Source organism: Oncorhynchus masou, chromosome 24 (assembly GCF_036934945.1).
Source record: "Oncorhynchus masou masou isolate Uvic2021 chromosome 24, UVic_Omas_1.1, whole genome shotgun sequence".
NCBI classification, from domain to species: Eukaryota; Metazoa; Chordata; class Actinopteri; order Salmoniformes; family Salmonidae; genus Oncorhynchus; species Oncorhynchus masou.
This window is the reverse complement of record NC_088235.1, coordinates 76,487,620-76,515,246: the sequence shown is the minus strand read 5'-3', so window position 1 is coordinate 76,515,246 and position 27,627 is coordinate 76,487,620. Positions and strand designations below refer to the sequence as shown.

Below are 27,627 nucleotides of genomic sequence, written 5' to 3'. Positions count from 1 at the left end.
CAGTGTGTTGTTCATGTGGTCAATCCCGCTCTCAGCATTAGTGATGTATTTAGGCCCTCTAGTGACCCAAACGTGGTTGTGCATCCTACATTTCATTCACCTCAGGTGGATATACAGTCGTGGCCAAAAGTTTTGAGAATGACACAAATATTAATTTTCACTGCCTAAGTTTGTATGATGCCAATTTGCATATACTCCAGAATGTTATGAAGCGTGATCAGATTAATTGCAAAGTCCCTCTTTGCCATGCAAATTAACGGAACACACCCCCCCCCCAAAAAAAAACAATTTCCACTGCATTTCAGCCCTGCCCCAAAAGGACCAGCTGACATCATGTCAGTGATTCTCTCGTTAACACAGGTGTGAGTGTTGACAAGGACAAGGCTGGAGATCACTCTGTCATGCTGATTGAAGGTGAATTCACCAATTTGTAAGTCGCTCTGGATAAGAGCGTCTGCTAAATGACTTAAATGTATGTTAAATGATTGAGTTCGAATAACAGACTGGAAGCTTCAAAAGGAGGGTGGTGCTTGGAATCATTGTTCTTCCTCGGGCAACCATGGTTACCTGCAAGGAAACACTGGCCGTCATCATTGCTTTGCAAAAGAAGGGCTTCACAGGCAACTTCTCCCAACCATCCAGGAACAGTTTGGTGACGAACAATGCCTTTTCCAGCATGATGGAGAACCTTTCCATAAGGCAAAAGTGATAACTAAGTGGCTCGGGGAACAAAACATTGACATTTTTGGTCTATGGCCAGGAAACTACCCAGGCCTTAATCCCATTGAGAACTTGTGGTCAATCCTCAAGAGGCGGGTGGACAAACAAAACCCCACAAATTCTGACAAACTCCAAGCATTGATTATGGAAGAATGGGCTGCCATCAGTCAGGATGTGGCCCAGAAGTTAATTGACAGCATGCCAGGGCGGAGTGCAGAGGTCTTGAAAAAGAAGGGTCAACACTGCAAATATTGACTCTTTGCATCAACTTCATGTAATTGTCAATAAAAGCCTTTGACACTTGTGAAATGCTTGTAATTATACTTCAGTATTCCATAGTAACATCTGACAAAAATATCTAAAGACACTGAAGCAGAAAACTTTGTGGAAATTAATATTTGTGTCATTCTCAAAACGTTTGGCCACGACTGTAGGCAAAATCTTACAAACAACTCAGCAAAAAAACAAAGCCACTTTGAGAAGCTCTATTGAAGTGATTAGCTTGGGATTTTTATGCTTTTCGTGTGCTGTTGGTTATGTCTGAATGTGTTTTTTTTTGTAGTCTATGACTTTGTTTATGAGATTTGTCTACTCTGTGCTCAGTTTGATGTCAGACTTTGCTCGGTATAGATTTCTATTGCCAGGTGTCTGTTCTTGCCACTCATATATATGTATGTCCACTCTCTCTTTAGCCTGTGAGGCGACAGTCATTAACTGCCCCTTCACCCAACAATATCTCTTGGGAGGAATACATCAACGCAGAAAACGGAAAGTAAGTGTGACCATCACCTTCTCACAGGTACACTTCTTACACGCTTCCTTTCACGAGTGCCCTCTTCCTCATTGTTAGTCTCAAATGTCTACATACAGGGTTAAATCGAATCAAATCCAATGTTATTTGTCACACGCTTCGTAAACAACAGGTATAGACAAACAGTGAAATGCACACTTAAAGGTCCAACAGTGCACAGTGAATATCTGTAGTGTTCGGAAAAGTACTCAATGCACTCAAAACCATGAAGAGGAAAACCCCAAGGGGGCCCGAGATGCAGAAATAATATCATTAATTGAATCCACGCTGGAAAGAAGTGGAAGTGCAAGGTGCTATATAAAAACAAGGAACGGAGTCCTTATTCCTTCATCAGTGCTGTACAAAGAAATTAAGAAGACACCTACTTAAGAAGCGGCCATAGTTAATTAGAGACTGGCGAATCAGGAGTCAATGCATGTGAACATGGAAGATATATTATGAGGTAATTGAGGTACCTATGTACATATAGGTAGGGGTAAAGTGACTAGGTAACAGAATAGATAAGACAGTAGCAGCAGCAGCGTATGTGGTGACTGGGAAAGTGTGTGTGTGTGTGTGTGTGTGTGTGGCGTCAGTATGCATGTGTGTGTGTGTTATGTGTGTGTGGGCGTATACAGTGTGTGTATGTGTGAGTTGGGTTGTCAGTGTAAGTATGTGTGAGTGTGTGGATAGAGTCCAGTGTGTGCATAGAGTCAATGCAGGTAGTCCTGGTAGCCATTTGAGTTAGTGCAAAAACGGGTCAATGCAGGTAGTCCTGGTAGCCATTTGATTAGCTACTTAGCAGTCTTGTTTAGCAGTCTTATGGCTTGTGGGTAGAACCTGTTCAGGGTCCTGTTGGTTCCAGACTTGGTGCACTGGCACTGCTTGCCGTGCGGTAGCAGGAAGAACAGTCTATGGCTTGGGTGGCTGGAGTATGTGAAAATGTTTTGGGCCTTCCTCTGACACAGCCTGGTATAGAGGTCCTGGATGGCAGGGAGCTCGGCCCAGTGATGTATTGGGCTGTACTCACCACCCTCTGTGGCGCCTTGCGATCAGGTGCCATGTAGTTGCCGTACCAAGCTGTGAAAAGTTTTGAGAATCTGAGGCCTATGCCAAATCTTTTCAGCCTCCTGAGGGGGAAGAGGCACTGTCATCCCCTCTTCACAACTTTGTGGGTGTGCGTGGACCATGTTAATTCCTTAGTGATGTGGACACGGAGGAACTTGAAGCTCTCAACCCACTCCACTACAGCCAGCCCCATCGATGTAGATGGGGGCGTGCTCACCCCTCCATTTCCTGTAGTCCACGAACAGCTCCTTTATCTTGCTGATGTTCAGGGAAGGTTGTTGTCCTGGCACCACACTGCCAGGTCTCTGACCTCTTCCTTATAGACTACCTCATCGTAGTCGGTGATCAGTCCTACCACCGTCGTGTTGTCAGCAAACTTGATGATGGTGTTTGAGTCGTGCGTGGCCATGCAGTCATGGGTGAACAGGGAATACAGTAAGGGACTAAGCACACAATGCTGATGGTCAGCATTGCGGATGTTTTGTTGCCAAAGTCACCGCCTAGGGCCAGCCCGTCAGGAAGTCCAGGATCCAGTTGCAGAGGTGTTCAGTCCTAGGGTCCTGAACTTGGTGATGAGCTTGGAGGGGAATATGGTGTTGAATAATGAGCTGTCGTTAATTAACAGCATTCATACAATACGTCATATGTGGTTCTTTTGGAGTGGTATGCGAACTGGAGTAGGTCTGGGATGATGGTGTTGATGTGAGCCACGATCAGACTTTCAAAGCATTTCATGGCTATACTGTAGATGTGAGTGCTACTGTCGTTCTTGGGTACGGTGACTATGGTGGTTGAAACAAGTTGGTATAACAGACCGGTTCAGGGATAGGTTGAAAATGTCAGTGAAGAAACTTGCAAGCTGTCAGTGCATGCTGTGAGTATGCATCCTGGTATTCCGTCTGGCCCTGCGGCTTTGCAAATGTTAATAACCTGTTTAAAGGTCTTACAACGGCTACGGAGAGTGAGATCACATAGTTCTCTGGTTGCTCTCATGCATGGTTCAGTGTTGCTTGCCTTGAAGCGAGCATAGAGGTCATTTAGCTCGTCTGATAGGCTTGCATTTCTGGGAAGCTCGCGGCTGGGTTTCCCTATGTAATCTGTGATAGTTTGCAAGCCTTGATACATCTGTCAAGCGTCAGCATAGTAAAATTCGATCTTAGTCCTCTATTGATGCTTTGGCTGTTTGATGGCTCGTCAGAGCTCGTGGCGGGTTTTTTATAAGCATCCCTTAAATTAGTATCCCGCTACTTGAAAGCGGCAGCTATAGCCTTTAGTTCATTGGGTTGTTGCCTGTAATCCATGGATTCTGGTTGGGGTATGTACGTACGGCCACTGTGGGGAGGACATCGTCAATATACTTATCAATGAAGACGGTGGTAAACTCCTCGATAATATCCTATGAATCGCAGAAAATATTCCAGTCTTTGCTGGAACGAAACTGTCCTGTATCTTAGCATCCGCTTCATCTGACAACTATTAAGCATGTCACAGTCCACATGAAAAAGACTATGGTTTACTGTAGAATACTACAGTACTTACTATAGAATTATGTAGTAAACTGTAGTGTACTGTAGATTACTATAGTAAATACTACAGTATTATCCACAAAATAACTAGTAAATGCTACAGTAATGTCCGTAAAAAGTCTACAGTCCTCAAAAATCTACATTTACAAAAAACTGTCTTAAATACTACAGTATTTCATTTGCATATACCTTGCCCATTTTCCTCCTCCGTATAGTGACAAACCTACATGCCAGGTATAGATCATATATTGTATTCCCTACAGGTTATGTTCAGACCCCAGACCTCACTTCCTTCCTGCCTTCTTACCTACCTACCGGTTATGGAAAATATGCTCTTTTACACTGAACAAAAATATAAACACAACATGCAACAGTTTCAAAGATTTGAAAAGAAAATCTGTCAATTTAAATAAATGCATTGTGCCCTAATCTATGTGTTTCACATGACTGAGAATACAGATATGCATCTGTTGGTCATAGATAAACTCATCTCACTGTTCCCCCCCCCCAGAAATGTCCGGGAACTTGCAGGTGCCCTGGTGGAAGAGTGGGGTAACATCTCACAGCAAGAACTGGCAAATCTGGTGCAGTCCATGAGGAAGAGATGCACTGCAGTACTTAATGCAGCTGGTGGCCACACCAGATACTGACTGTTACTTTTGATTTTGACCCCCCCTTTGTTCAGGGACACATTATTCCATTTCTGTTAGTCTCATGTCTGTGGAACATGTCTTATGTCTCAGTTGTTGAATCTTGTTATGTTCATACAAATGTTTGTTCATGCAAACACATGTTAAGTTTGCTGAAAAGAATCGCAGTTGACAGAGAGAGGACATTTCATTTTTTGATGAGTTTAGTCAAAGTCTGATTTTCCAAAGGCAGGGTGGTCTTAGTGCCAGCATTGGTTTGTGGTGGTAACTAGTCAGCTACGAAAGATGTAGATAAATTAGTATGGTCTGCAGCTTATCATGAGGTATTCTAACTTGAGACTTCCTTAACATTGGAGATTGCGCACCGACTGTTGTTCACAAAGAGACACACCTCTCCTCCCCCTGTTCAGCTAAGACTCTGAGAAACATAGGATATTACAGTTTTTCAGGTACCGTTGAGAGGATATGGAGCTCTTCCAGTTTGTTCTCGAGTGACTGCATGTTCGTCAATACAACAGAGGGCAGTGGTGGTCTATTTGCTCGCCAATGTACTCTCGTCATGTTGCCGCCTCACCTGTCTCTCTTTTGCTGCCGCTTCCGCTTTCGAGTCCCGGGGATTAGTTCCTGGTCCGGAGGAAGCAGAATGTCCAGAGGTGCCATCTCGTTTAAGTTGGAATGTTCATCCATTCTGATGCCCTGAAGCTGTTTTCGGTCATAGGAAATGATGCTGGAAACATTATGTACAAAAAAGTTGCGATCAGGGTAAAAAAAAAACACAAAATAGGTCAGGAGCCCGTAAGACAGCTGCTATCCACTGCAGTGCCATCTTGCCAGGGGGATTGATGGACAGACTGATAGATCACTTATGTACAGTTGTGACAGGGTGGATAGTGCCATTTAAGGCCATTCTCTCTTACCTCATCAATTAAAGCTGTTCTACTTCCTGTTTTTTCAGTTTCCAAAATTGTGTGATCTGCCATATTCTCCCTATCATCCACTATCTATTCACTCTCTCCCATCAGTTATTTACTTTCAGGATCACAGTTAGTCAGACCTTGCTCTACCTTGCTCTACCTTGCTCTACCTTGCTCTACCTTGCTCTACCTTGCTCTAACTTGCTCAACCTTGCTCTACCTTGCTCTAACTTGCTCTACCTTGCTCTAACTTGCTCTAACTTGCTCTACCTTGCTCTACCTTGCTCTAACTTGCTCTACCTTGCTCTACCTTGCTCTAACTTGCTCTACCTTGCTCTACCTTGCTCTACCTTGCTCTACCTTGCTCTACCTTGCTCTACCTTGCTCTACCTTGTTCTAACTTACTCTACCTTGAGCGAACTTGCTCTACCTTGCTCTAACTTGCTCTACCTTGCTCTACCTTGCTCGCCTCCCCAGGGGGAATTCTTTCTTTCCTTTATTTTACGTCAAAAATGTAATTTCACCTCATTTTGTGACTGGGCATTCTCCCTCTTCCCCTCCTTCAGAGCGCCTCATCTAGGAAGAGACCTGGTATGCAAAGAGAGCAAGAAGAACTTCAAAGCGACCGTAGCCATGAGTCAAGACTTCCCTCTGAGCATTGAATCGTAAGCATCCTCTTCTATTATGCCCAGATGAACTTGGAAGTCTCGACTGACACAAGTAGTTGCCAGGCGGGATACATTTTAATAATGTATTTTCTTTCTTCTTCATAATGTATTGAAATCTGAGATGACGTTTGTGTGAATGAATGGGCTTAAGAGGTTGGTGGGCACGGTGCATTTATTTATTTGCACCAAAGAAAACACACGATAGACAACAATACAGATAAAAACAAATGAATACTGAAAAAAACGGTGTGCAGGTGTGGTTGGAAGCCCAAGGGTTGACATGAAAACCACACCACAACAGAAACAATATACAAGACATAAGTACAAAAATGAAAAAGGTTTGTTAAAACAAACAACACCTACTAATTATAAATGTATAAATTAATTGATCAGTAATCACACCAACAACAAAAATGTTAACCCTCACTTTTGTGGTGTGCAGAGGCCTCGTTTTCTCGCGATGATCCCCCATCGCTAATTGAATGTGCTAGTGACTGTAACCTGCTGTACTCTCTGGCATGAAGTGATGCATGCAATCCATTCTTCATTGAGTGAGAATAAAAGACTGTTCTTTTTGTTGTTGTTTATTTTCAGGTTATTAAACGTCCTGGAGGTGATAGCACCCTTCAAGCACTTTAATAAACTCAGAGAGTTTGTTCAAATGAAACTCCCTCCTGGTTTCCCTGTCAAACTGGGTAAGTACTATGTATAGTATACTGTTTAGTGGGAAACATATTCTAAAATATAAGACATCCAGTTGGACGCCTGCTGACTGGCTGACCAGCTATATTCCCTGATGTTATAACATGTTTACATTTGTCGTCTCTCCATAAAGATATCCCTGTCTTTCCAACCATTACGGCCACGGTGACATTTCAAGAGTTGCGCTACGACGAGTTTGAGGAGTCCATCTTCACCATCCCCAATGAGTACAACGAGGACCCCAGCCGCTTCCCTGACCTTTAACCCCATTGGGTGGACACCAGAAAGGGGTCACCTATGAAAGGGCATTGCTATTTCATCAAGTTGTCATAGGAGAAGAAGACAAGAAAAGGAAATTGTATGTGTAATGTTTTAAATGGAAGTGGAAAGATGTAGCTACTATCCAGCGTTTTGTTTGGAGTAGCTTCACTGAACGTTGGGCACTGGTTAGATGCACTACAGCCAGTCAGTACTGGGCTGAGTTGGCCTTGGCAGCAGAGGGGAGGACCTACTGCGCCAGTCGATACTCAACTCTTTGGTACTCCACCTGAAAGCAATGATAGACATGCTAAGAAATTGAATTGTACCCGAGCGAAGTTGTCTTACCCTATTTGACTGGCAGCAAAGTGTGGCATTATAAGTATTACATATAAGAATTGTTTTCATATTCTACCATTTTTTTTTTTAACTATGTAACAAACTGTACAATTCAGTTAATGGAAATGAACCAGGAGTGAAAGTTGTCTGTAGATGATTAGGTACGATTTAAGTACAATGTAAAGGGCTCGATTACGTTCCAAGTCACGGAGGTTCAGCGCCACTGCGCGATAGAAGTGTAAAGTCAACGTGCCCGTTTTAGCAGAGACTGTGTTCACGGTAAACACTGCATATGTCGGCTCAATCGCAACTTACCTTTACATTTCAATCACGCTATAGAGTTCAACTTCAGCGGTATGGATTGAATCGAGCCCTAAATGCAATTTTTAAAGCTAGCAAAAACCAGGCCTTTTCCTTTGCGCAAGGTGTAAATACCGCTGCTTTTATGTTTGATTTATTTTGTGTTTTTTTTTTCACTTTCTTTGTGTTAATATTGGTGTAGATGTCTTCTATGACAAGAAGGGTTTCTGAAGTTTGATGCCAAGCCTAGTTGATGTGAGTCCACCCAAAGAGGTAATTGGTTTGTATCGTGGCAATGGATATTTTTGTACATATAATATTGTGCTGGTAAAAGTCTCCAATTCTCCTTTGTTTTTTTGTCTTCATTGTCACACTTATGTCAACTCTTTGTTGGCTTCTCCCCTGCAGACCTGTGTATGAGCCAAGTGTACAAAGCACTGTGGGGTCTTACATCCTTGGGTTTTACAAGGACTGGGTTATTCAGCAGAGTTTCCATCTTCAGAAGAACAGTTTCAGTTGAGTCCCGATTGCTTCTGAACATTGCAAAATGTTGCCCCGTTTATACCTGGTTCCAACATCCATCCTTGTCCTGATTTTGTTCACATTCTGATTGTGCCCACATTTTCAGACAGTGTAAACAATTAAAAGACTCAATGTGATCAGATCTTTCTGACCACCTCCGGAGGTAGGATATCTTACAAGTGTAGACAGTTCTGGACAGTGAAACCATTTAAATCATTATCCCTTCTAAAATCCCTGACAGGTGGCACCATTGAATTATGGCATCAATATGTGTCTTAAAACAAATCAATATTATTTTGAAAGAATAGCTGTCAAATAATTTGCATATAGGGAGGGACCTGGAACTCTGGTCACAATGCAGACACAAAGGATGGATATTAAACACAATTTAATGACGTGTAGACATATTTCTGAAAATGTGGGCAATCAATGTGGACAAGATCAGGACAAATGACACGTTAGCACCAGGTATAAACAAAGCTTTACGTTCAAGGAAAAGGTCAAATCCAATAAGCTTAGCTATGCCTTGCTTCAGGAATGAAATAGGACTTCTCTGAAGTGGTGCTCATTTGGTTTTGCTGGATACAACAGGGAGGGTTTGCTGAGCTGCAGTGTGATCAATACTGCACCAGCAGCAATAGTAATAGAAGAATGCTTTGTAGTCCCGACTCATTTCCTTTGTACATTGATCAGGGTCCTATTGATCCCTCCGGTAGTTAAACCTTTCCATCATGCTTCCATGCCACTACTGGTTAGTGCTGCAAACGGAAATGTGTTTATCACTTTTTGTTGTGGGCTGAATGTTGCTTTACTCCTTACCATGACTTTAGCTGCCAGGAGCTGATGTAAACAAGTTCACTCATCTACATGCCAGTTGTACACGAAACCTCGTATAACACTATTTTCAAATGAACAACATTTTTACTAAAATGTCCACACGTAATGAAATTGTGTACCATTTGTTTATCATGCATTTCAAAAAATGGTGCGGCTATCAAACATATCCCACCACAAAACCATAGTTATTTTGACCACGTTTTATTATAGACTTTCCTTTGTAAAACATGTAGACAGTACAGGGTGTTCCATCATAATAATCCAAACACTGATTTGGATCTACAGTATATTGTCACGGGTGGAAGGGTAAGTCTACAACAGTATTAAGTGCTTTACAGATTGAGTCAATTTGTCAAGATTACAACAAAGAATAGAAAGCTACACCGAAACCAGAAGGGAACCAGGCTAAAAACAATTTAACAGTCTGAGTAGGTGAGGGGCCAACCCCTGTCCTGTAAAAGGTTTAAGTATACATAAGTTTTGTGAGTCATTTAGGAGAAAACATTTCCTATATGTTCAAGATGAATAATATCTTTTGAGGCCCAAAAAGGAAATCACTTTCTAAATCCCTCACATTCAACAGGCCCTTCAACATAAAAGTACAGCAATTTGACATTTTATATTTTGCAAAAATCATTTGGGACAGATTTCCTACACATGCTCACCAGACACAGGCAGAAATAAACTGGCTATTTCAAACAGGAACAATATTTCCCCTAACCAGTCTAGAGATGGAAAGTGTCTCTATAACTCTAAAAACTGTACATCTCCCCAATAGGACTACAACCCACCAGATTCCCACAGGTATTCATTTAAAAGATCAGACACGTTATCTAGATGCCTTTAAAAAGAGAACGGTAGGGAATGGAGCCTGTCGGTTTTCAGTGACATCATCTGGCTGGGTTTCCCTGGGTGTACTCAGTCGCTCATCTCCATGTCTTCCTCATCATGGTGGTCATCTCCGTTCTGTTTGGACTTCTTGCCGCTCTCCCCTGCAAGCTTCTCGTCAGACTCCTGGGGCTTCGGGGGAGACGCAGAATCAGAGTCGCTCTTCCTCTCCTCTTCATCCTCTACTTCTTTTCCACTGTCATAGCCTTGCTCCTCCTCATCGTAATCCCTGGTCACCTTCAAGAGCAAAGCATTCTGAGCAACAAAGGAATAAATGACACATGAAACAGGTCAAACTCGGGACATGAAAACATTCAGGGTCAGTGTCGCTGTACAGATTAAGCCTTGTCATGGCTAAAAAGCTATTTAGATGGACATTTAACAGACACGATTAGAATGAGCCGTTAATGTGGGAAAGTCAGTGGTTGCGCACCTTGACATCTCCTTTCTCACTATCAGATTTGTGGTCTCGGTCCTTATCCTTGTCTTTGCTCTTCTTACTAATGGAGCGTTCTCTTTCGTCTTGGCTCCGATCTCTGACGTCTTTCCTCCCCCTGTCACGGTCCTTCTCTCGCTCTTTGTCCTTCTTTTTGTCCTTCTTGTGCCTGTGGGAATAAAAACTATAGTTTAAATACAGACAGGTACACCTACCTAGAGGCGCTGCGGCTTCTACTGCACTGTGAAGCCCAGTGTGGTTCTGAACTAGGAGGACCCTCTTTTGTACCACACTCACCTTCTAGGGGAAGGGGACCTGGACAGTTTCCTCTTTGGGGACCTGGACTTTTTTGGTGACCTAGAGGCGCTGCGGCTTCTTCTACGTCTCCTGTTGAAGACAAGATAGTAAAGATGGGAGGGAAACCTTTAACCCTACATTCCACTGGTTGTCTTCGGGTTCCTGAAAGGTCTAGAACATCAAGCGGGATCAATGCATTTTGATCAAGCTAACTAGACTCCTCCTTTATTTAAACCACTCACCGATTGATGCTTCGAGACCTCCTGGTGCTGCTGTAGCTCTTAGGCGGCGTCTTGGAGCGCTTTTTGGATTTATCTTCTTTCCTCCTATCCCTACAAGCAGGAAAAACAATGAAGGCAAACAATGACTTGAAGGAATCCTGAAAGAGGTACAGTGGGGCAAAAAAGTATTTAGTCAGCCACCAATTGTGCAAGTTCTCCCACTTAAAAAGACGAGAGAGGCCTGTAATTTTCATCATAGGTACACTTCAACTATGACAGACAAAATTAGAAAAAATGGTGGAAAATAAGTATTTGGTCACCTACAAACAAGCAAGATTTCTGTCTCTCACAGACTTGTAACTTCTTCTTTAAGAGGCTCCTCTGTCCTCCACTCGTTACCTGTATTAATGGCACCTGTCCACAACGTTACCTGTATTAAAAGACACCTGTCCACAACCTCAAACAGTCACACTCCAAACTCCACTATGGCCAAGACCAAAGAGCTGTCAAAGGACACCAGAAACAAAATTGTAGACCTGCACCAGGCTGGGAAGACTGAATCTGCAATAGGTAAGCAGCTTGGTTTGAAGAAATCAACTGTGGGAGCAATTATTAGGAAATGGTAGACATACAAGACCACTGATAATCTCCCTCGATCTGGGGCTCCACGCAAGATCTCACCCCGTGGGGTCAAAATGATCACAAGAACGGTGAGCAAAAATCCCAGAACCACACGGGGGGACCTAGTGAATGACCTGCAGAGCTGGGACCAAAGTAACAAAGCCTACCATCAGTAACACACTACGCCGCCATGGACTCAAATCCTGCAGTGCCAGACGTGTCCCCTGCTTAAGCCAGTACATGTCCAGGCCCGTCTGAAGTTTGCTAGAGAGCATTTGGATGATCCAGAAGAAGATTGGGAGAATCTCATATGGTCAGATGAAACCAAAATATTACTTTTTGGTAAAAACTCAACTCGTCATGTTTGGAGGACAAAGAATGCTGAGTTGCATCCAAAGAACACCATACCTACTGTGAAGCATGGGGGTGGAAACATCATGTTTTGGGGCTGTTTTTCTGCAAAGGGACCAGGACGACTGATCCGTGTAAAGGAAAGATTGAATGGGGCCATGTATCGTGAGATTTTGCGTGAAAACCTCCTTCCGTCAGCAAGGGCATTGAAGATTAAACGTGGCTGGGCCTTTCAGCATGACAATGATCCCAAACACACCGCCAGGGCAACGAAGGAGTGGCTTCGTAGGAAGCATTTCAAGGTCCTGAAGTGGCCTAGCCAGTCTCCAGATCTCAACTCCATAGAAAATCTTTGGAGGGAGTTGAAAGTCCAACAGCCCCAAAACATCACTGCTCTAGAGGAGATCTGCATGGAGGAATGGGCCAAAATACCAGCAACAGTGTGTGAAAACCTTGTGAAGACTTACAGAAAACGTTTGACCTCTGTCATTGCCAACAAAGGGTATATAACAAAGTATTGAGATAAACTTATGTTATTGACCAAATACTTATTTTCCACCATAATTTGCAAATAAATTCATTAAAAATCCTACAATGTGATTTTCTGGATTTCTTTTTCTCATTTTGTCTGTCATAGTTGAAGTGTACCTATGATGAAAATTACAGGCCGCTCTCATCTTTTTAAGTGGGAGAACTTGCACAATTGGTGGCTGACTAAATACTTTTTTGCCCCACTGTACATCACGCACCACATTTCCCCTGATCCACGCTGTGAATATAACACTGTAGATGGCCACCCACCTGGATTTGCTGCGTCTACCCCTCTCTCTGGAGTGGGACTTCCGTCTGCGGGGGCTCTTCGACCGCCTCCTGCTCCTTGAGTGGGACCTCCGTCGAGACCTGCTCTTTGATCGCCTGCAATGAGATTATAGACAGGTTTTTAAATTTTTTAAACAGAACTCAAAGCTGTCCCAACTAATCCATGCACTCAAACCACTCAAGATGCATCGTGACTGATTTGCTGATGTTTTCCAACATGCATGTAAAGTGGGGCTAACCTTCAGCACATCCAAAACTGCTGATTTAATGAAGGTATGCAGTTTCTCATCAGCGACGTACCTGTGACGAGACCTGGACCTCCTCCGCCTCGACCGGGACCTGGAGCGGGAATGTTTGCGCTTGTCGTCTTTCTTATCTACAAAGAGGAAGAACGAAAGCTCGGGAAACTCCAACGTAACAATACAAATCTGTGGGAACTGACTAACATGACAGCCGTCAATGTCTGAAGACGTGAGGAAGAGCGCCATAGAAGAGAGGAATGAGTAATTCAGTCAAAATACAAAGTGTAATACTGCAAATATGTGGTCTAATTGGTGATAACTCACTTCCTGGCTCGATAGCGGCAGAGATGAGTGACTGGGCCTCTCTGACCCTCTTCATGGCCTCCTCTATCTCCTTGTTGGAGTCATTCTTCATACCAGGATTAATCATCATACCAGCAGCCATTGGATTCATCCTGCAATGGTCAAACCCCAGTTAGTCACCCAGAAAAATTACAGATGACTTTTCCACATACACAATAATAGTTAAGATATTCTTCATAGACTGGCCAGAATTGGAGGTGATACTTACTTAGTAGGATCCATGGACTGCATAAGCTTCAGAAAGTCAGCAGAGAGGGTCTGAAATAGGGAACATGAAAATGCATAGCTATATACACTTATAATGTGAGAAGTCGATCAAAAGGTTATTGTTGGGGGGGGGGGGGGGTTCTACTAAGCTAACATATGCAATTGTTTTAAAGATGGTCATACCATGTTAGATTTTTTAACATTTTAATAAAAAAATTAATTGCCTTTACTACTATAGCTCATAGGAACGCATTGAATAACATTCAGTGATGGCAAAAAAAAATATCACAAAATAAATCATAAGGAATATAGTTTTGAAGTGTCTGTCCTATATCTAGGAGATAAGAAAGCTCAGGAAATGTTTTTTTTGGACACGTTTAACACCTTATTTCTGTTGCCACAAAACTACCTACATACTTCCATTCATTTGTATTAGCCAGGTCCTGTGACACTTGTGGGGGCGTAGCGCAAAATGGAGAACACAATTGGGTTAATGAGTCTTCCCTTTCCACAATGGGGTCATTAGTTTGTAGCCCAAACAATTTGGATGCTACAGACAGAAGTTGGCACATCACCGTTACCGACTTCAGTCATAGAGCAAAACACCATCGTGTTCGTAGTCATTCCATAGAGTGGGAAAATTATTTGTTTGTAGACAAAACAGTTCGGAAGCTTTGTGAGAACACCGATTTTTGTCTCATGGTCTGACAAAGACCGCTGGAGCTCGGCCACTTTCCACCAGATGCGGAAGGCCGCCAGTCGGATGCGGTGGATTGAGACGCAGCCCATGCAGAAAACAGACGTCTAACTTAAACTGACAGATTGAGACAGGGATTTTTTATTATGTTACATACAGATTAAAACTATAACCTACACCCGTTTTAAAGTACAGAGTTGTGAAATAGAAAGTAGCCATGTCCAACCTGGGGGTTGATGTTGCCAGACATGCCCATGGCAGCCATGTGATCCATGTTCGGATTTCCGAGAGCTGAAAGAGGTACGCCTCCCATCTGCAAGGACAAGGGACACAAGTCAGACAAATCTTCCTTCCAGCTACTTTTTTTTGTTGTCAAAATGGGGCCTTTGGTTACACAGTTGATAGGTCTCATTTCGACACCAATAGATAACACTTACGGACGCCAAAGGATTCGGAGTGGGGAGAAGGCCTCCTCCAGGCATGCATCCTGCCACGGCATTCGCTGGTGCCAGCAGTGACAGAGCTTTAGACTCATCAGGAATCACTCCTAGAGAAAAACACCACAGAATCAGTACAGGTCTTTGCAAACAACCCCCACACTCAAACAGAGCCTCAAACAAACCACGTCAACCTAACTAGTCTTACCACAATAGATATGTAGTAAGACATACATTCCATTTTGTGTTGGCGGAAAATGTTGGTAACTGATTTACTAAGTATGATTTCAGAATACTACTACGAGAATAAAGTCACAATACACACTATGGTCAACACTGCCAAGATTGTATCACCTGTACTTGTTTTTTTTAAGTCATGAACCAAACGTAAGCAAGCACAGCCGGTTGTCCAGTGGGATGTGCTCTCAAGTGTCATTAGATGTTTTATGAACAAGCGACTCGTGACGGCTGCTTCGCTACAAAGCACACAAAAACATCAAGACACATACAAAAAAGTTCAGGGAAAAGGTAACTACTTTTGCCTAAAAACACTTACCATTATAAAATAAACAGAAAAAGGCTCAACCAAATTCTGTTTTCTGGGCTTTTGCTGGTGGCTTTTCTTCCTTCCAAAGAGCCTACAGCACTGTTGATTGGCTAATATGTTCACCAGGGGGGTATACTACGAAGCAAGCTAGATCTACTCAGGGCTTTCTACAGCTAACCAGCATTAGTTTCACATTTCACCTCCGGCTTCATCCATACTACAATGGTGGATATTGCCCGTCCGCCTGCCTCCAACTCTAGCAGGCCTATATCTGCGTGTTTATGTCGCACATGGCTAAGCAAACGCTGAACTTTTTTTTTTAAATGCACCCTGTCATTACTAAATGTGTAATGTGATACATTTTAACATGACTATTTTTAACACAAAAACATTTCCTTAACAAAATACTGAAACAATTGTCTTCTTCAAATGAAGCGGATGATGCAATCTTTGCAAGAGGGTGGGAATCTGATTGAATTGGTCCTCAACTCATTGCTCAGTCATTTCATTCAGGGTAAGTGGAGTTAGCCTGCCCTGGAGCTGGTTAGGATCTGTTGCCATAGAAATTTACCTGGCTAAAAGGCGAGCCACTTTCGTATGACTGGTTATCCTGAGTTGACCAAAGTTACTTTGACAACTCCTCAAACGCGCTTCGTAGGATACCACTCATGTAAAGTGTTGTAAAATTTAACTTGCAGAAAGAATACTATATAATAATTTGGGGGTTGTTTATATTTGATCCTGTTACTCACAAGTGTGTAATTGAAATGTGTTTATTTTTCTAAATATCTCAATTCCCTGATGACCTGCAGAGAGTGGGGTCACGGTCAGGGTAGCAATTGTACAGCACCCCTGGAGCAATTACGATTCAGTGCCTTGCTCAAGGGCAAAGCAACACTTTCTTTCTTCACCTTGTCGGCTCTGGATTTCGAACTGGCCCAAACTCTAACCTCGAAGCTACCTGCCAAAGAGTATTGAGTAGGCTCTGACAAAAAAGGGAAAATGCCAGCAAAAGCCCAAACAGAAAAGGTTAACTATGTGCCCAATGCTGAAGAAAAAAAACATACAACAGTGAAATAAAAACAAAAATCTTATGAGATGGTCCATGGGGGTGCAATCTAAAATTAAGATAATTTCAAATCAAACAGGTTCAATCTTTTCTGAAAAATAAAATAAAAAAATAGACACTTGAGAAACAGGATAAGCTGCAGAAGACAAAACTGTTGGGTGGTATTTTCAGCAGGGCCTGGTGTATAGGGCTGAACCAGGAAAAACAACTGGAAAAACAACAACAAGAAAAGCCTCCGTTAAATGTGTGACTGACTAAACCCGTTCAGAGTCAAGTGGAGAGGATCATCATAAAGCATTTCACTACAACAACCAGTCCTACTTTTACCTGCAGTTAGTGAAAATATATGGGGACGGAAATGCACATATGTATAAAAGGACTGCGAAACAAAGCTATTCAAATTGGGTGGGTTACGTCCAAACAACAGATAAGCATGTAACTCATAACTAAAATGATGTTCAGAATTTCAGGCTAGTAGCTGAAAGTAGCTAAATGGGATGTAGGCCGAGTACTATACAAATCTACTCTGGCATGCATTGCCGAAATCAGTTAATTTACTTTTGTATGCTTCCTTTGGTTTATTAGACGGATACCTACTACTGATTGTGGCCTTGAAACCCGGATTACTTTAATCTCATTTCCAGAATTAAGATTGTTGACATGAGGGATAGGGAGGGCCCTTGGCCCCTGCTATTGCTATGGTTCATTGAGTGGTTATCCTTATAATGGAAAGATGCTTTGGAGATATAAATAAACTCTTTCTCTGCAGCAGAACAACAGTGGGAAGGGGCTCAGGAGCCGAGCAGCCATTTGTGTCTAATCTCTTGATGGCTGTAGAGGACCTTGTTCAGTCTGCAAGGTAGGGGCTCAGCAGATGTCTTGTCCATTTAGAAAACCACAACACACAAATTACAGATACAATTATTTTGTATTAATAGGCTATACTAGAACTGCAAAATTACACATGTATTCCCGTTTACACCTATTACATTGTCAATCTCTGGTAAGACTTTTGTACTAAATCTTACTTGATATAAAATATTGATAAACAATGGGGTTTGACTGAGCTTTGTTGTATGTTGGAAAACATTAGAAATAGGACAAAGACGACCAACCTTCTGCGAATGGGACAACAATCAGCGCTCTGTCCACGAAGACAGTGTTGGTCAGATGCTGGGACACTCCAACCGACTCAGGTTCAAGGAACTTTACAAAACAGACACGTGAAGTCACAGGCAAGGAAGATTCACTGGAAGAAAATACACATTTGTTGTGCAAGAAATACAAAGATTCTCGACATATGGTAGAAGAAACATGGTACTGACACTGTTAGTATACTTTCTTCCTGAAAACATATATGCTCACTTTCCTAATTAAACATATTTTATGTCTGGTTTAGTTACAATTGGGAAGAGAGAGCAATGAAAGAACGTTGCATCTCTTGTAGTCTTTTCTTGTCTTTGCCATGAGAGCTTCAGAGGGATGATCAAGACGTCTTGTAATTCCTACCTTAACTGCAGTGCAGCCAGGTGTAATTCGACAGGTGAAAAACAGCAAAGCACAGAACAGATTAATTAGCTCCTACTACCCTGCCCTGTTATTCAATGGAGCCATTTGTTTTCACAGTATCATTGTAATTCAAAACAGTTTGATTCGCGACAGATTGTTTTGTCAACTAGTTACTATATTACTGACTGCAGGACTGATTTATTTCTCGATATCAGAAGATAACTTACTAGCCAGTTGTTTCTCAGTACATTTAGCTGGTTAACGTTAGGATGTTTCATATAGGCACTGAGGGACAAGAGATCGCAGATATCCTACTCCATGAGTTTGCAGTAAGCAGTGTTCACTAGCTAGCCATCAAGTTAACCATCTAGCTAAATTGCGAGCTCACAGCCATGTAGGCGCGAATTTGGCTCCTCTGTATCAGTTGCATCAGCAAACGCACACTTGCGTGTGCTAACTAATTACTACTAGCTAGGGGTGGACTGAGGCCGCACAGGCCCCAACCTATGTGATGGCCAGATTTGGCTGAATTTTCATGGAAAATGTACGTCGCTACTAGCTAGCTAATTGTTTAATATTCATAATACTCACTCTGGTGGAAATAACTTCAGTTCTTCAATATTTCCAAGAAACCCGAAGAGAGTTCTCATCTGTTCAGAGGTGGTACTCGGAGAGACATTTGTCACCTGAATAACGTTCGTCATTTTCCACGACTAGATGTTAATTTGAAACGCACAGACGTCTAGCTAGATGTAACAACCCAACTAATTTAGCATCTAAAGAACGTAACATATAATTGTGCAGTCAAGCAGGCATAAACAACAATCATTTCCACTAGCTAATGCTACACAATTGAATTCCCACGGCCATTAGCACGCTACCAAAGATGTATATAACTAAACCAAGATAGACCACAGCCTTTCGTTTCAAACGGGAACAAGTGAGTCATATTGGGCAGAGCCAAGCACGAACTGGCGAGATGCAATAATTGGCACTTTCTAGCGGACAACGGCATATTTCCGTTACAGAACGCCACCTCTGAAGTGCACATATGCAATAACTCAATTCGCCTTTGCACTCCTTATAATAAAAAAATACATGTTTCTTAATTTTTTTATTTTCTATATGAGTTTTTTTTTTTTTGTTTAAACAACGCGATTTCAACGGGTAAAGTCTACTACGTTTTGTAGACTTTACCCGTTGAAAATCGCGTTGTTTAAATAAAAAATTAAATAAACTAATAACACATTTTAGTTTTGGGAGCATAAAACTATATTGAGGTCAAATGTTTCATCGGTGAGAAAATTTGCAAATATCGGCCAAAATCCATAATTGGTAGTGAGTGGAAATGCCACGCGGATGCTTCACATTTAAACATCCGGTGAAATATTGGTCTCATTGTTCTATCTGTGACGCTACTGTTAGCTAGTGAGGAGTACCACGCTAGCTTCTGCCTCTACTTCTATGATATTATGGCGGTCCGCAAACAACCGTTGAGTTGCATGCCGCCACCTACTATACTGGAGTGTAGTCAATCACAGTTTACAGACTAAATTAATAAAGGAACAAACAGAAGAGGAAGGGGAAGTCCAATTTACAGAAGAGGAACTTTTTGTGGCAATAAAATCTTTTCAGTCTGGAAAAACACCAGAGCTTGATGGTATACCAGTAGAGGTATTTCAGACCTTTTTTGATGTACTCATAGATCCATTATAAACATGTTTTAATTACTCTTATACAAATGGTAGACTTTCAGGTACTCAACAAAAAGGTCTGATTTCATTACTACTAAAACAGGACCCAGGTGGTAAGTATAAAGGTCCAGTCCATTTAAAAAACTGGAGGTCTCTAACACTTCAATGTTGTGATGAAAAAATGCTGGCGAAATGCATAGCACATAGAATAAAACATGTTTTTACCAGAGACTGTTCATCCTGACCAGACAGGTTTTTTACATGGACAATATATGACAATTACTTGAAACAATTGAACATTATGAAACATCGAAGATACCAGACCTGGTCTTCATAGCAGATTTTGAAAAGGCGTTTGATAAAGTACGACTGAAATGTATATATAAATGCCTGGCTTACTTTAATTTGGTACAAATTATACAATGGGTTAAAGGATGTACAGCAACCCCAGATGTAAAATAGTAAATAATGGTTACTTCTCAGAAAGTATATTTAAAGAGGAGTAAAACAAGGCTGTCCATTGTCTCCATATCTATTTATTGTGGACATTGAAATGCTAGCTATTAACATGAGACCAAACAAGAACATCAAGGGGTTAGGAATCCAGGGGATAAAAACAAAAAAAGTGTCAAAGTATGCCGATGACTCTATTTTATTTTCTTAAATCCCCAATCGGGATCCCTGCACAGTCTCATTGAAGATCTTGATCACATTTCTAGCCTCTCTGGATTAAAACCTAATTATGACAAGTGTACCATATTATGTCTTGGATCATTAAAAAAAGTGTTTACACTACCTTGTAGTTTACCAATAAAATGGGTGGATGGTGAAGTAGACATACTTGGTATTCACATCTCAAAAAATATAAATGATTTTTTACCACAATTAATTTCAATAGAAAGTTAGCAAAAATAGATAAGATTCTGCAACCATGGAGAGGTAAATACTTGTCTATTTATGGAAAAATCACATTGATTAACTGGTCTTATCCCAGTTTACTTACTTACTTATGGCACTCCAGATGACTAGTTTTTTAAATCTAGTGAGCAAAAAATATTTCATTTTATTTCGAATGCTACACCAGACAAAATTAAACATGCCTATTGATATAATGAATATGAGTTTGGGGGGTTACAATTCTTAAATATTAAAGCTTTAAACCTCTCACTAAAAGTTTCACTCATACATAAATTATACTTAAACCCAAAATGGTTCTCCAGTAGATTATTAAGAAAGGCTTGTCCTTTGTTAAAATGGGCCTTTTTACCTTCATACAGATTACAACTTCTCATTTCCGACTAATTGAAAATGAAATTTTGTTTAAAGTATCACCCTTTCTTAAACCAGCCATACAAAGCTGGTTACAATTTCAGTTTTATCACCTAGAAAAGATAAAACAAATATTACAACAAATGTTATGGTTAACTTAAATATACTGATTAATAAAAAAATATTATTTTGGGATTTTTTTTCAAATTTGTATTATATTTATTAATGATATTATGGATAGAAAGGAGGAGTTGTCACAAATGCAGTTATCAAAAATATATGGGAATATCTGCTCAATCCAAACTTACAACCAACTGATTGCAGCACTACCTGAAAAATGGAGGAGGCAAGTGGAAACGGGAGAAGGCAAGGAATTTGTTTGCCTGCCATATATTAAATGATACAAATCGTCTGAAAGGAACTGGCGTAAATAGAAAAATATACCAGTTTCATCTGAGGACAAAAATGTTGACAGCTGCGCCACACAGGTTGCAAAATAAATGGGAGGAGATTTTCGATGTACCAATTCCAAAAAATTACACTTGATTCAACACTTAGAGTTTTTCAATTTAAATGATTGTATAATATTCTTGCCACCAACAGAATGCATATATATGGGGCATACAACAATCTCAGCTCTGTAGATTTTACTATAAAGAGACATAATCGATTGATCATTTATTCTGGTATTGCCCCCATGTAGCTTGTTTCTGTACACAGTTTCAGGAATGTTAAAAAAAAGTATTTAAAAAAAATCACAACATGAACTTAAAATGAATCGTACGAATAGGAGTGTTGGGCGATTTAGAAAGCAATAGTCAGTCAATAAATAATGTAATAATACTCGTAGGAAAGGTTTTCATCTTTAGCTCACAATCTTTGGATAATATATGATTAGAAAGGTTAAAATATTTTGCAAAACATCACAGCTGAATTAAAAAATATATGGCACATGGAAACCAAACGAGGGGGGTCTATGGTGATAGGTGAGAGTAGCTGAGTGTTGGGATTAACAAGTTTATGTTTGGTAATGTAATATTGTTATGTGATTGCTTTATATAAAATGTAACATGTATGTAAAATGTGTATGTAAAAATGTATGTATATGTAACACAAACTCTGTAAAAAATAACAAAGGGGGGGGGGGGGTGATGGAGGGGTTAATAAAAAAATAAAAACGCTCTCCAATCCCCAAAATTCCTTCCACCCCCTACACAGGAATATTTCCCTCTCTTCCACATACTAGTACCTACAACAATACATCTACATATGTTTCACTATTTCATTAACCATATATTCCACACAGACCATTTACATGCTTGCAAACCAGATGTAATGACTTCAATGTCAAATCAAATCCAATTTTATTGGTCAAGCACACATATTTTGGAGATGTTATCGCAGGTGCAGAGAAATGCTTATGTTTCTAGCTCCAACAGTAAGTAAAGTAATACAATACACACAAATCCCCAAAATAAGAAATATCAGAACAAGCAATGTTAGAGCCTGGAATATAAATATATACAGTACCAGTCAAAAGTTTGGAAACATATTTTCATTCAAGGGTTTTTCTTTATGTTTGACAATTTTCTACATTGTAGAATAATAGTGAAGACATCAAAACTATGAACTCACACATATGGAATCATGTAGTGACCCAAAAAAGTATCAAACAAATTCAAATAGATTTTATATTTGAGATTCTTCAAAGTAGCTACCCTTTGCCTCGATGACAGCTTTGCACATGCTTGGCATTCTCTCAACCAGCTTCATTTAGGTAGTCACATGGAATGTACTCTTGTTTTGCCCATAAAAAGTATATCAGAGCTTCTGTGACTTTCTAATACAAACGTTAGATGAACGGGACTCAATTCTGTATCAACAACTTGTATTTTGTTCTTACCATAAACAATAACTGCTGAAGATGCCGCCATGCTTGCTGTCCTTTTTGTTGACAAATAACGTCAGAGAGGTGCAAGTGAGATGATCGAAGAGTTTCCAGCAATTACCAATTCACTGAACTCACTGTTGAGTTTGTCAAGCGCCACCAAGCAGACCCAGGCCAGCCAAAACGCCAACCGGAACGACTCTGCTGCACCCCGAGGGAGGAGAGGGTGGAGATGGGGAGGAGGGCGAAGGCAGGACTAGGAGGGCGGATATTGGGTCAGACAGTGGACCCAAGGTCAGCCAGTACTACCATGCCCTCATGATGTTCACCAAGGTGGACAGGAGCCGGAGCCTTCAGGAGAAGTTCTGGGTGGCCATGTTATCCATGGCCAAATACGGTCTCTTCCTGGACGAAAAGGTGCTGGTCCTTCATTTTGTGAGCGACGAGGCCAGCCGAGAGCTGGGCGAGAGGATGCTCCCGGAGCTGCTCCTCGGCACAACGTTTCAGTATGAGGCAAGTCTGATTGGAGCCCTGATGCATTTCTTACCAGGGTGACCACTTATCAGTCAGTGTATTTGTGCTGGTGTTACATGGCATATTAGTCCTAAAGTGTGGAGACCCAAGTTTAATCCTTAAAATGAGGCTTAATCCTGAACCTGGCAAGCACAGGCCACGCTTGGAGGAGCAGACTGGCTAGAGAGTGCAACAATGCACTGAGTGAACAGTTTTATTCTTTAACACAGGGGGACAGTGTTGCCCTTTCAAAACATATTACGGTTTAGAAATACCCCTCTTCTGCTTTTTTCAGCCACTGGGAGGATTATGCTGTACCTAATATCGTCCATGCATGGTCTTGATGCATCTTTAGAATGTCTTCACTGACAGAAGCCCTGTACCTGAAGAGTATGTGACAGTCTGATCTCAAACCTGCGGTAGAGCAAAACATGGCAGACTTTCTGCCATAGAAATTTGACCTCCGATTCCTAACTAGGAATTCCTCTGTCTTCCCCTAGATCTGAGTACAGTTTTTGCAGTAAGGGACTCCGCTCAACTCTTTTGTCTGCGTCACAGAGCACGCGATAACAAACTTGTTTACAAGTTGTTTATCCACCGCTAATGAAAATAAATCCTCCCTCACCAGCCAGGCACGTCCCCGGTAACATATCTTCATCTGATGGGGAATGTTGAGGCACTGCATTAGCTTAATCTGATCCTCTGCCTTGGATTGAGTGGCAGTTTGCTCAGTTTAGCAGTTTGCTCAGCTTAGCATCTTAGGCGGCTCAGAGCCAGAGGGACAGATTACTCCCTCTTCAGCTAATGCTCCTCTCCCTTGCTCCCAACCGAACCCTGCTCCAGCCCCCTTTGCCAGGCACAACAGGGTAATGCTATATAATGAGGCCGTGACATCCAGTTTATTCCTCTGCGCTCCTGTCGGCCCCTGCTATGGGATGCAGCAGTAGTATTTCCATGAGGAATGTAGTGGAGTAAAAGTTGTCAAATGTAAATAGAAAAGTACAGATACAGCAAAAAACGACTTAAGTCAAAATTATTTAAAGTGCTACTTAAGTACTTTGCAACACTGCTGAAACCCCTGTAAAACCAGAGCAAACAGCCTATACAATCCCACCGCCGGGGGCCATGCTCATTACAGCATCTCTGACCCACACTCACACGCCCATGTATAAGTTACTCACACTCTAACAAGTGTGTGTATATGCTTGTGTGTGGCCTTGTTGACAGAGTAGCCCATATGAACTGAAGGAAAATCGTTGTTTCTGTTGTTATTGCCCAGTCCCATGGGTGTTGCCCACATTGCTTATGATTTGTTAGGCAGTAGGTAGAAGCATGGGACAGGACAATGGGCTTTCCGCCATCCCCGTGGTTGCTCGTACTGCAGGCTCTCATGACGTAGAGGGGTGACAGTCGGTGACCCTAGTCTCCCTGTTCAGTGGACTGGAGTCAGCGAGCCAGCCAGGAAAAGCTGAAAGGAAGCTTTCCTCAATGTGGGCTTCCCTTCTCAAACCAGTGCAGCACCAAATACCTGCCCAATTAAATTCTTATTAACTTGCTTGTATCTAACCCTTTGATTCGTATGTTTTTGTATGTTTTATTTTGACTGTACTGTATCCTGTTAATGTGCGCTAGGCTACGTATTTAGGTCTATACTGAAATGGCTGTTTTCAATTGAAAACATTCTTCTCAACAAAGCGGAAGTTTGACTCAGATTTGGAAAGGAAACTGTTATTCTCAACCCAACAAGGTGACTGGAAATGTCACTTTTTTGTTTTTCTCACTTGTGAGTCACTCACAATGGAAAATTTGCTTTGCTTAGACTGAGTATTTTATTCTTCTTACTAAATTCTTTCTCGTTTGCTAGCAGATAACCCAATTGTTATGAAGGACATTTAAACTGAAAATTACTTTTGTAGCCTAATTATGGATGGATTTGTGACTTATCAATATAGTGTTGGCTTAGCAAACATGTTCTCACACTCTGTAGCCTCACATGTAGCCTCACATGAGTCATGATCATGTAGTGAGTTACACTATAATGCTAGAACTTGTAGAGATAATGGGATAATTATGTGGTCATGCCATGGTCTCAGGTCTTAGTGGTTTTTCAGATAATCAGCCTGCTGCAGACAGACTGACAACCAGCTGCCCCTGTGCTTATGTCCCACAGGGTTTACTACAGAGGGGGCTTTTTTAATTTGATAAAGCTCCCCTCTCCTCAAGTAAGTAATTATCCAAGTGCTTTGTACGTAAAGGAGGCTTAACCTCTCCTCTGTTGGCTGACATGTACTTAGTCAACTATCCAACTCAGAACATGCTCTTCTTATTGGCTTTAGTAAGCAATTGGATTTCGTTGTACTCAATGGCATAAGTAAGCAACTTGGTTCAGTCTGCACTGTTCGGTTTAGATTCAACGTTTTCTTGATTGAATTTATACTGAACAAAAATATAAACGCAACATTCAACAATTTCATTTATTTTACTGAGTTAGTTCATATGAGGAAACGAGTCAATTGAAATAAATCCATTAGGCACTAATCTATGGATTTCACATGACTGGGAATACAGATATGCATCTGTTGGCCACAAATAACTTAAAAAAGAAAATGAGCCTTAGGATCCCGTCACAATATCTTTGTGCGTTCAAATTGCAATCAATAAAATGCAATTGTGTTTGTTGTCTGTAGCTTATGCCTGCCCATGCCATAACCCCACTACCACCATGGGGCACTCTGTTCACAACGTTGACATCCGCAAACCGATTGCCCACACAAGGCCATTGTCACGCCCTGGTCGAAATATATTGTGTTTGTCTTCATTTATTTGGTCAGGCCAGCGTGTGACATGGGTTTATTGTGGTGTGTTTTGTTTTGGGGTTTTGTTAGGTATTGGGTGTGTGGTTTAGTGGGGGTGTCTAGCATAGTCTATGGCTGTCTGAAGTGGTTCTCAATCAGAGGCAGGTGTTTATCGTTGTCTCTGATTGGGAACCATATTTAGGCAGCCATATTGTTTGAGTATTTCGTGGGTGATTGTTCCTGTCTCTGTGTTTACCAGATAGGCTGTATAGGTTTTCACGGTTTTGTTTTGTTCGTTATTTCATGTCTACGTCATTTATTAAAGAACATGAATAACTACCATGCTGCATTTTGGTCCGCTTCTCCTTCGACAGACAAGAACTGTTACAGCCATACACATGTTCTGCGGTTGTGAGGCCGGTTGGACATACTGCCAAATTCCCTAAAACAACGTTGTAGGCGGCTTATGGTAGAGCCATTAATATTCAGCTCTGATGGATATTCTTGCAGTCAGCATGCCAATTGCACGCTCGCTCAACTTGAGTCATCAGATGCATTGTCTGACAAATTTGCACCTTTTTTGTCCCCAGCACAAGGTGCACCTGTGTAATGATCATGCTGTTTAATCAGCTTCTTAATATGCCACACCTCTCAGATGGATGGATTATCTTGGCAAAGGAGAAATGCGCACTAACAGGGATGTAAACAAATTTGTGCACAAAATTTGAGAGAAATAAGCTTTTTGTGCGTATGAAACATTTCTGGGATCTTTTTATTTCAGCTCATGAAGCATGGGACCAACATGTTGCGTTTTATATTTTTGTTCAGTGTATAATCACATTGACAATTGTAGACAGTCTATTTTATGTTAGGTGAGTCTATTCTCTACTGCTTCGCTTTGCCTACCCTTTCCTTTATGTTCTATATAAGTCGAAATAGAATGTAGGTTGTACGTTGGTTCAGTACAGCTGAGGAATATAACGGTATAAGAGTATAACTTCTCCTGTATTAGGCTATTTAGTACATGTGGGTTGTTGGGAGTGGTTTGCCCTGTCTTGTTTACGATCTGAATTATTCACACATAGCTCTTAAAAAAAGAACGTAATCTATTAAATATACAAGCAAAATCTGGAAATAAACATCATATAAATGTTTAATTTGCTGCTCTCATTCCCGCTTTTTCTAAGTCGAGGCGCTCTCAGCTGCAAGTCATTTGGGAAAGGCAAAATCAGCACAACATTCATATTTCACCCAGTTAGCTTCAGAAGATTTATTTGATTAAAACTACAATTAATGTGATGATGGTCTTTTAATTGCACTGTGGTTAGTGGGTACTCTATGGGCTAACGTAACAGTTAGCTGTTTCCAAAGCTAGGCTAACATGCTGTTCCACAATACAATCTCCAGGGCTGTTTTTATTGCCAGACGTAGGGGAGGCTTATCTTAATCAGTTTTGGAACATTAAATTAT

At 41.3% G+C, this 27,627-nt stretch overlaps 2 protein-coding genes across 4 annotated transcripts in view; one reads left to right on the top strand and one right to left on the bottom strand.

Moving 5' to 3' along the window:
* Nucleotides 1-8,281, top strand: part of LOC135512680 (ankyrin repeat domain-containing protein 13C-like) — an 84,547-nt gene extending 76,266 nt beyond the window's left edge. For both annotated transcript variants that reach the window (XM_064934939.1, XM_064934940.1), the window contains 4 exons: nt 1,413-1,492; nt 6,235-6,333; nt 6,931-7,031; nt 7,172-8,281. In XM_064934939.1, the coding sequence (XP_064791011.1) occupies nt 1,413-1,492; nt 6,235-6,333; nt 6,931-7,031; nt 7,172-7,302 (411 nt within the window). In that variant the 3' untranslated portion in view covers nt 7,303-8,281. The remainder of the gene's footprint in view (nt 1-1,412; nt 1,493-6,234; nt 6,334-6,930; nt 7,032-7,171) is intronic.
* Nucleotides 8,282-9,479: 1,198 nt separating this feature from the next.
* On the bottom strand, nt 9,480-18,921 carry LOC135512679 (serine/arginine-rich splicing factor 11-like). 2 transcript variants are annotated; one of them, XM_064934937.1, is made up of 12 exons: nt 18,590-18,921; nt 17,605-17,738; nt 14,874-14,983; nt 14,663-14,749; nt 13,741-13,790; nt 13,494-13,624; nt 13,228-13,303; nt 12,910-13,023; nt 11,158-11,247; nt 10,916-11,005; nt 10,616-10,787; nt 9,480-10,437 (listed from the first exon to the last, which is right to left on the bottom strand). In XM_064934937.1, exons 1-12 carry the CDS (start codon nt 18,700-18,702, stop codon nt 10,213-10,215), a joined length of 1,392 nt encoding a protein of 463 aa, XP_064791009.1. In that variant the 5' UTR covers nt 18,703-18,921; the 3' UTR covers nt 9,480-10,212. The 2 variants fall into 2 exon arrangements, with proteins under 2 accessions (XP_064791009.1, XP_064791010.1); XM_064934938.1 differs by lacking the exon at nt 18,590-18,921 and adding an exon at nt 17,893-17,996.
* Between the last annotated feature and the right edge of the window lie 8,706 nt (nt 18,922-27,627).

Bases quoted from the DNA above. Each gene is read 5' to 3' on its own strand.
- LOC135512679 (XM_064934937.1), bottom strand. From the start codon at position 18,702: ATGACGAACGTTATTCAGGTGACAAATGTCTCTCCGAGTACCACCTCT. The intron at 14,750-14,873 runs GTAAGTGTTATC...TTGTCCTTGCAG, and splicing joins CTCCGAATCCTTTGGCGTCC to ATGGGAGGCGTACCTCTTTC. The intron at 13,024-13,227 runs GTACGTCGCTGA...ATCTCATTGCAG, and splicing joins AGGTCCAGGTCTCGTCACAG to GCGATCAAAGAGCAGGTCTC.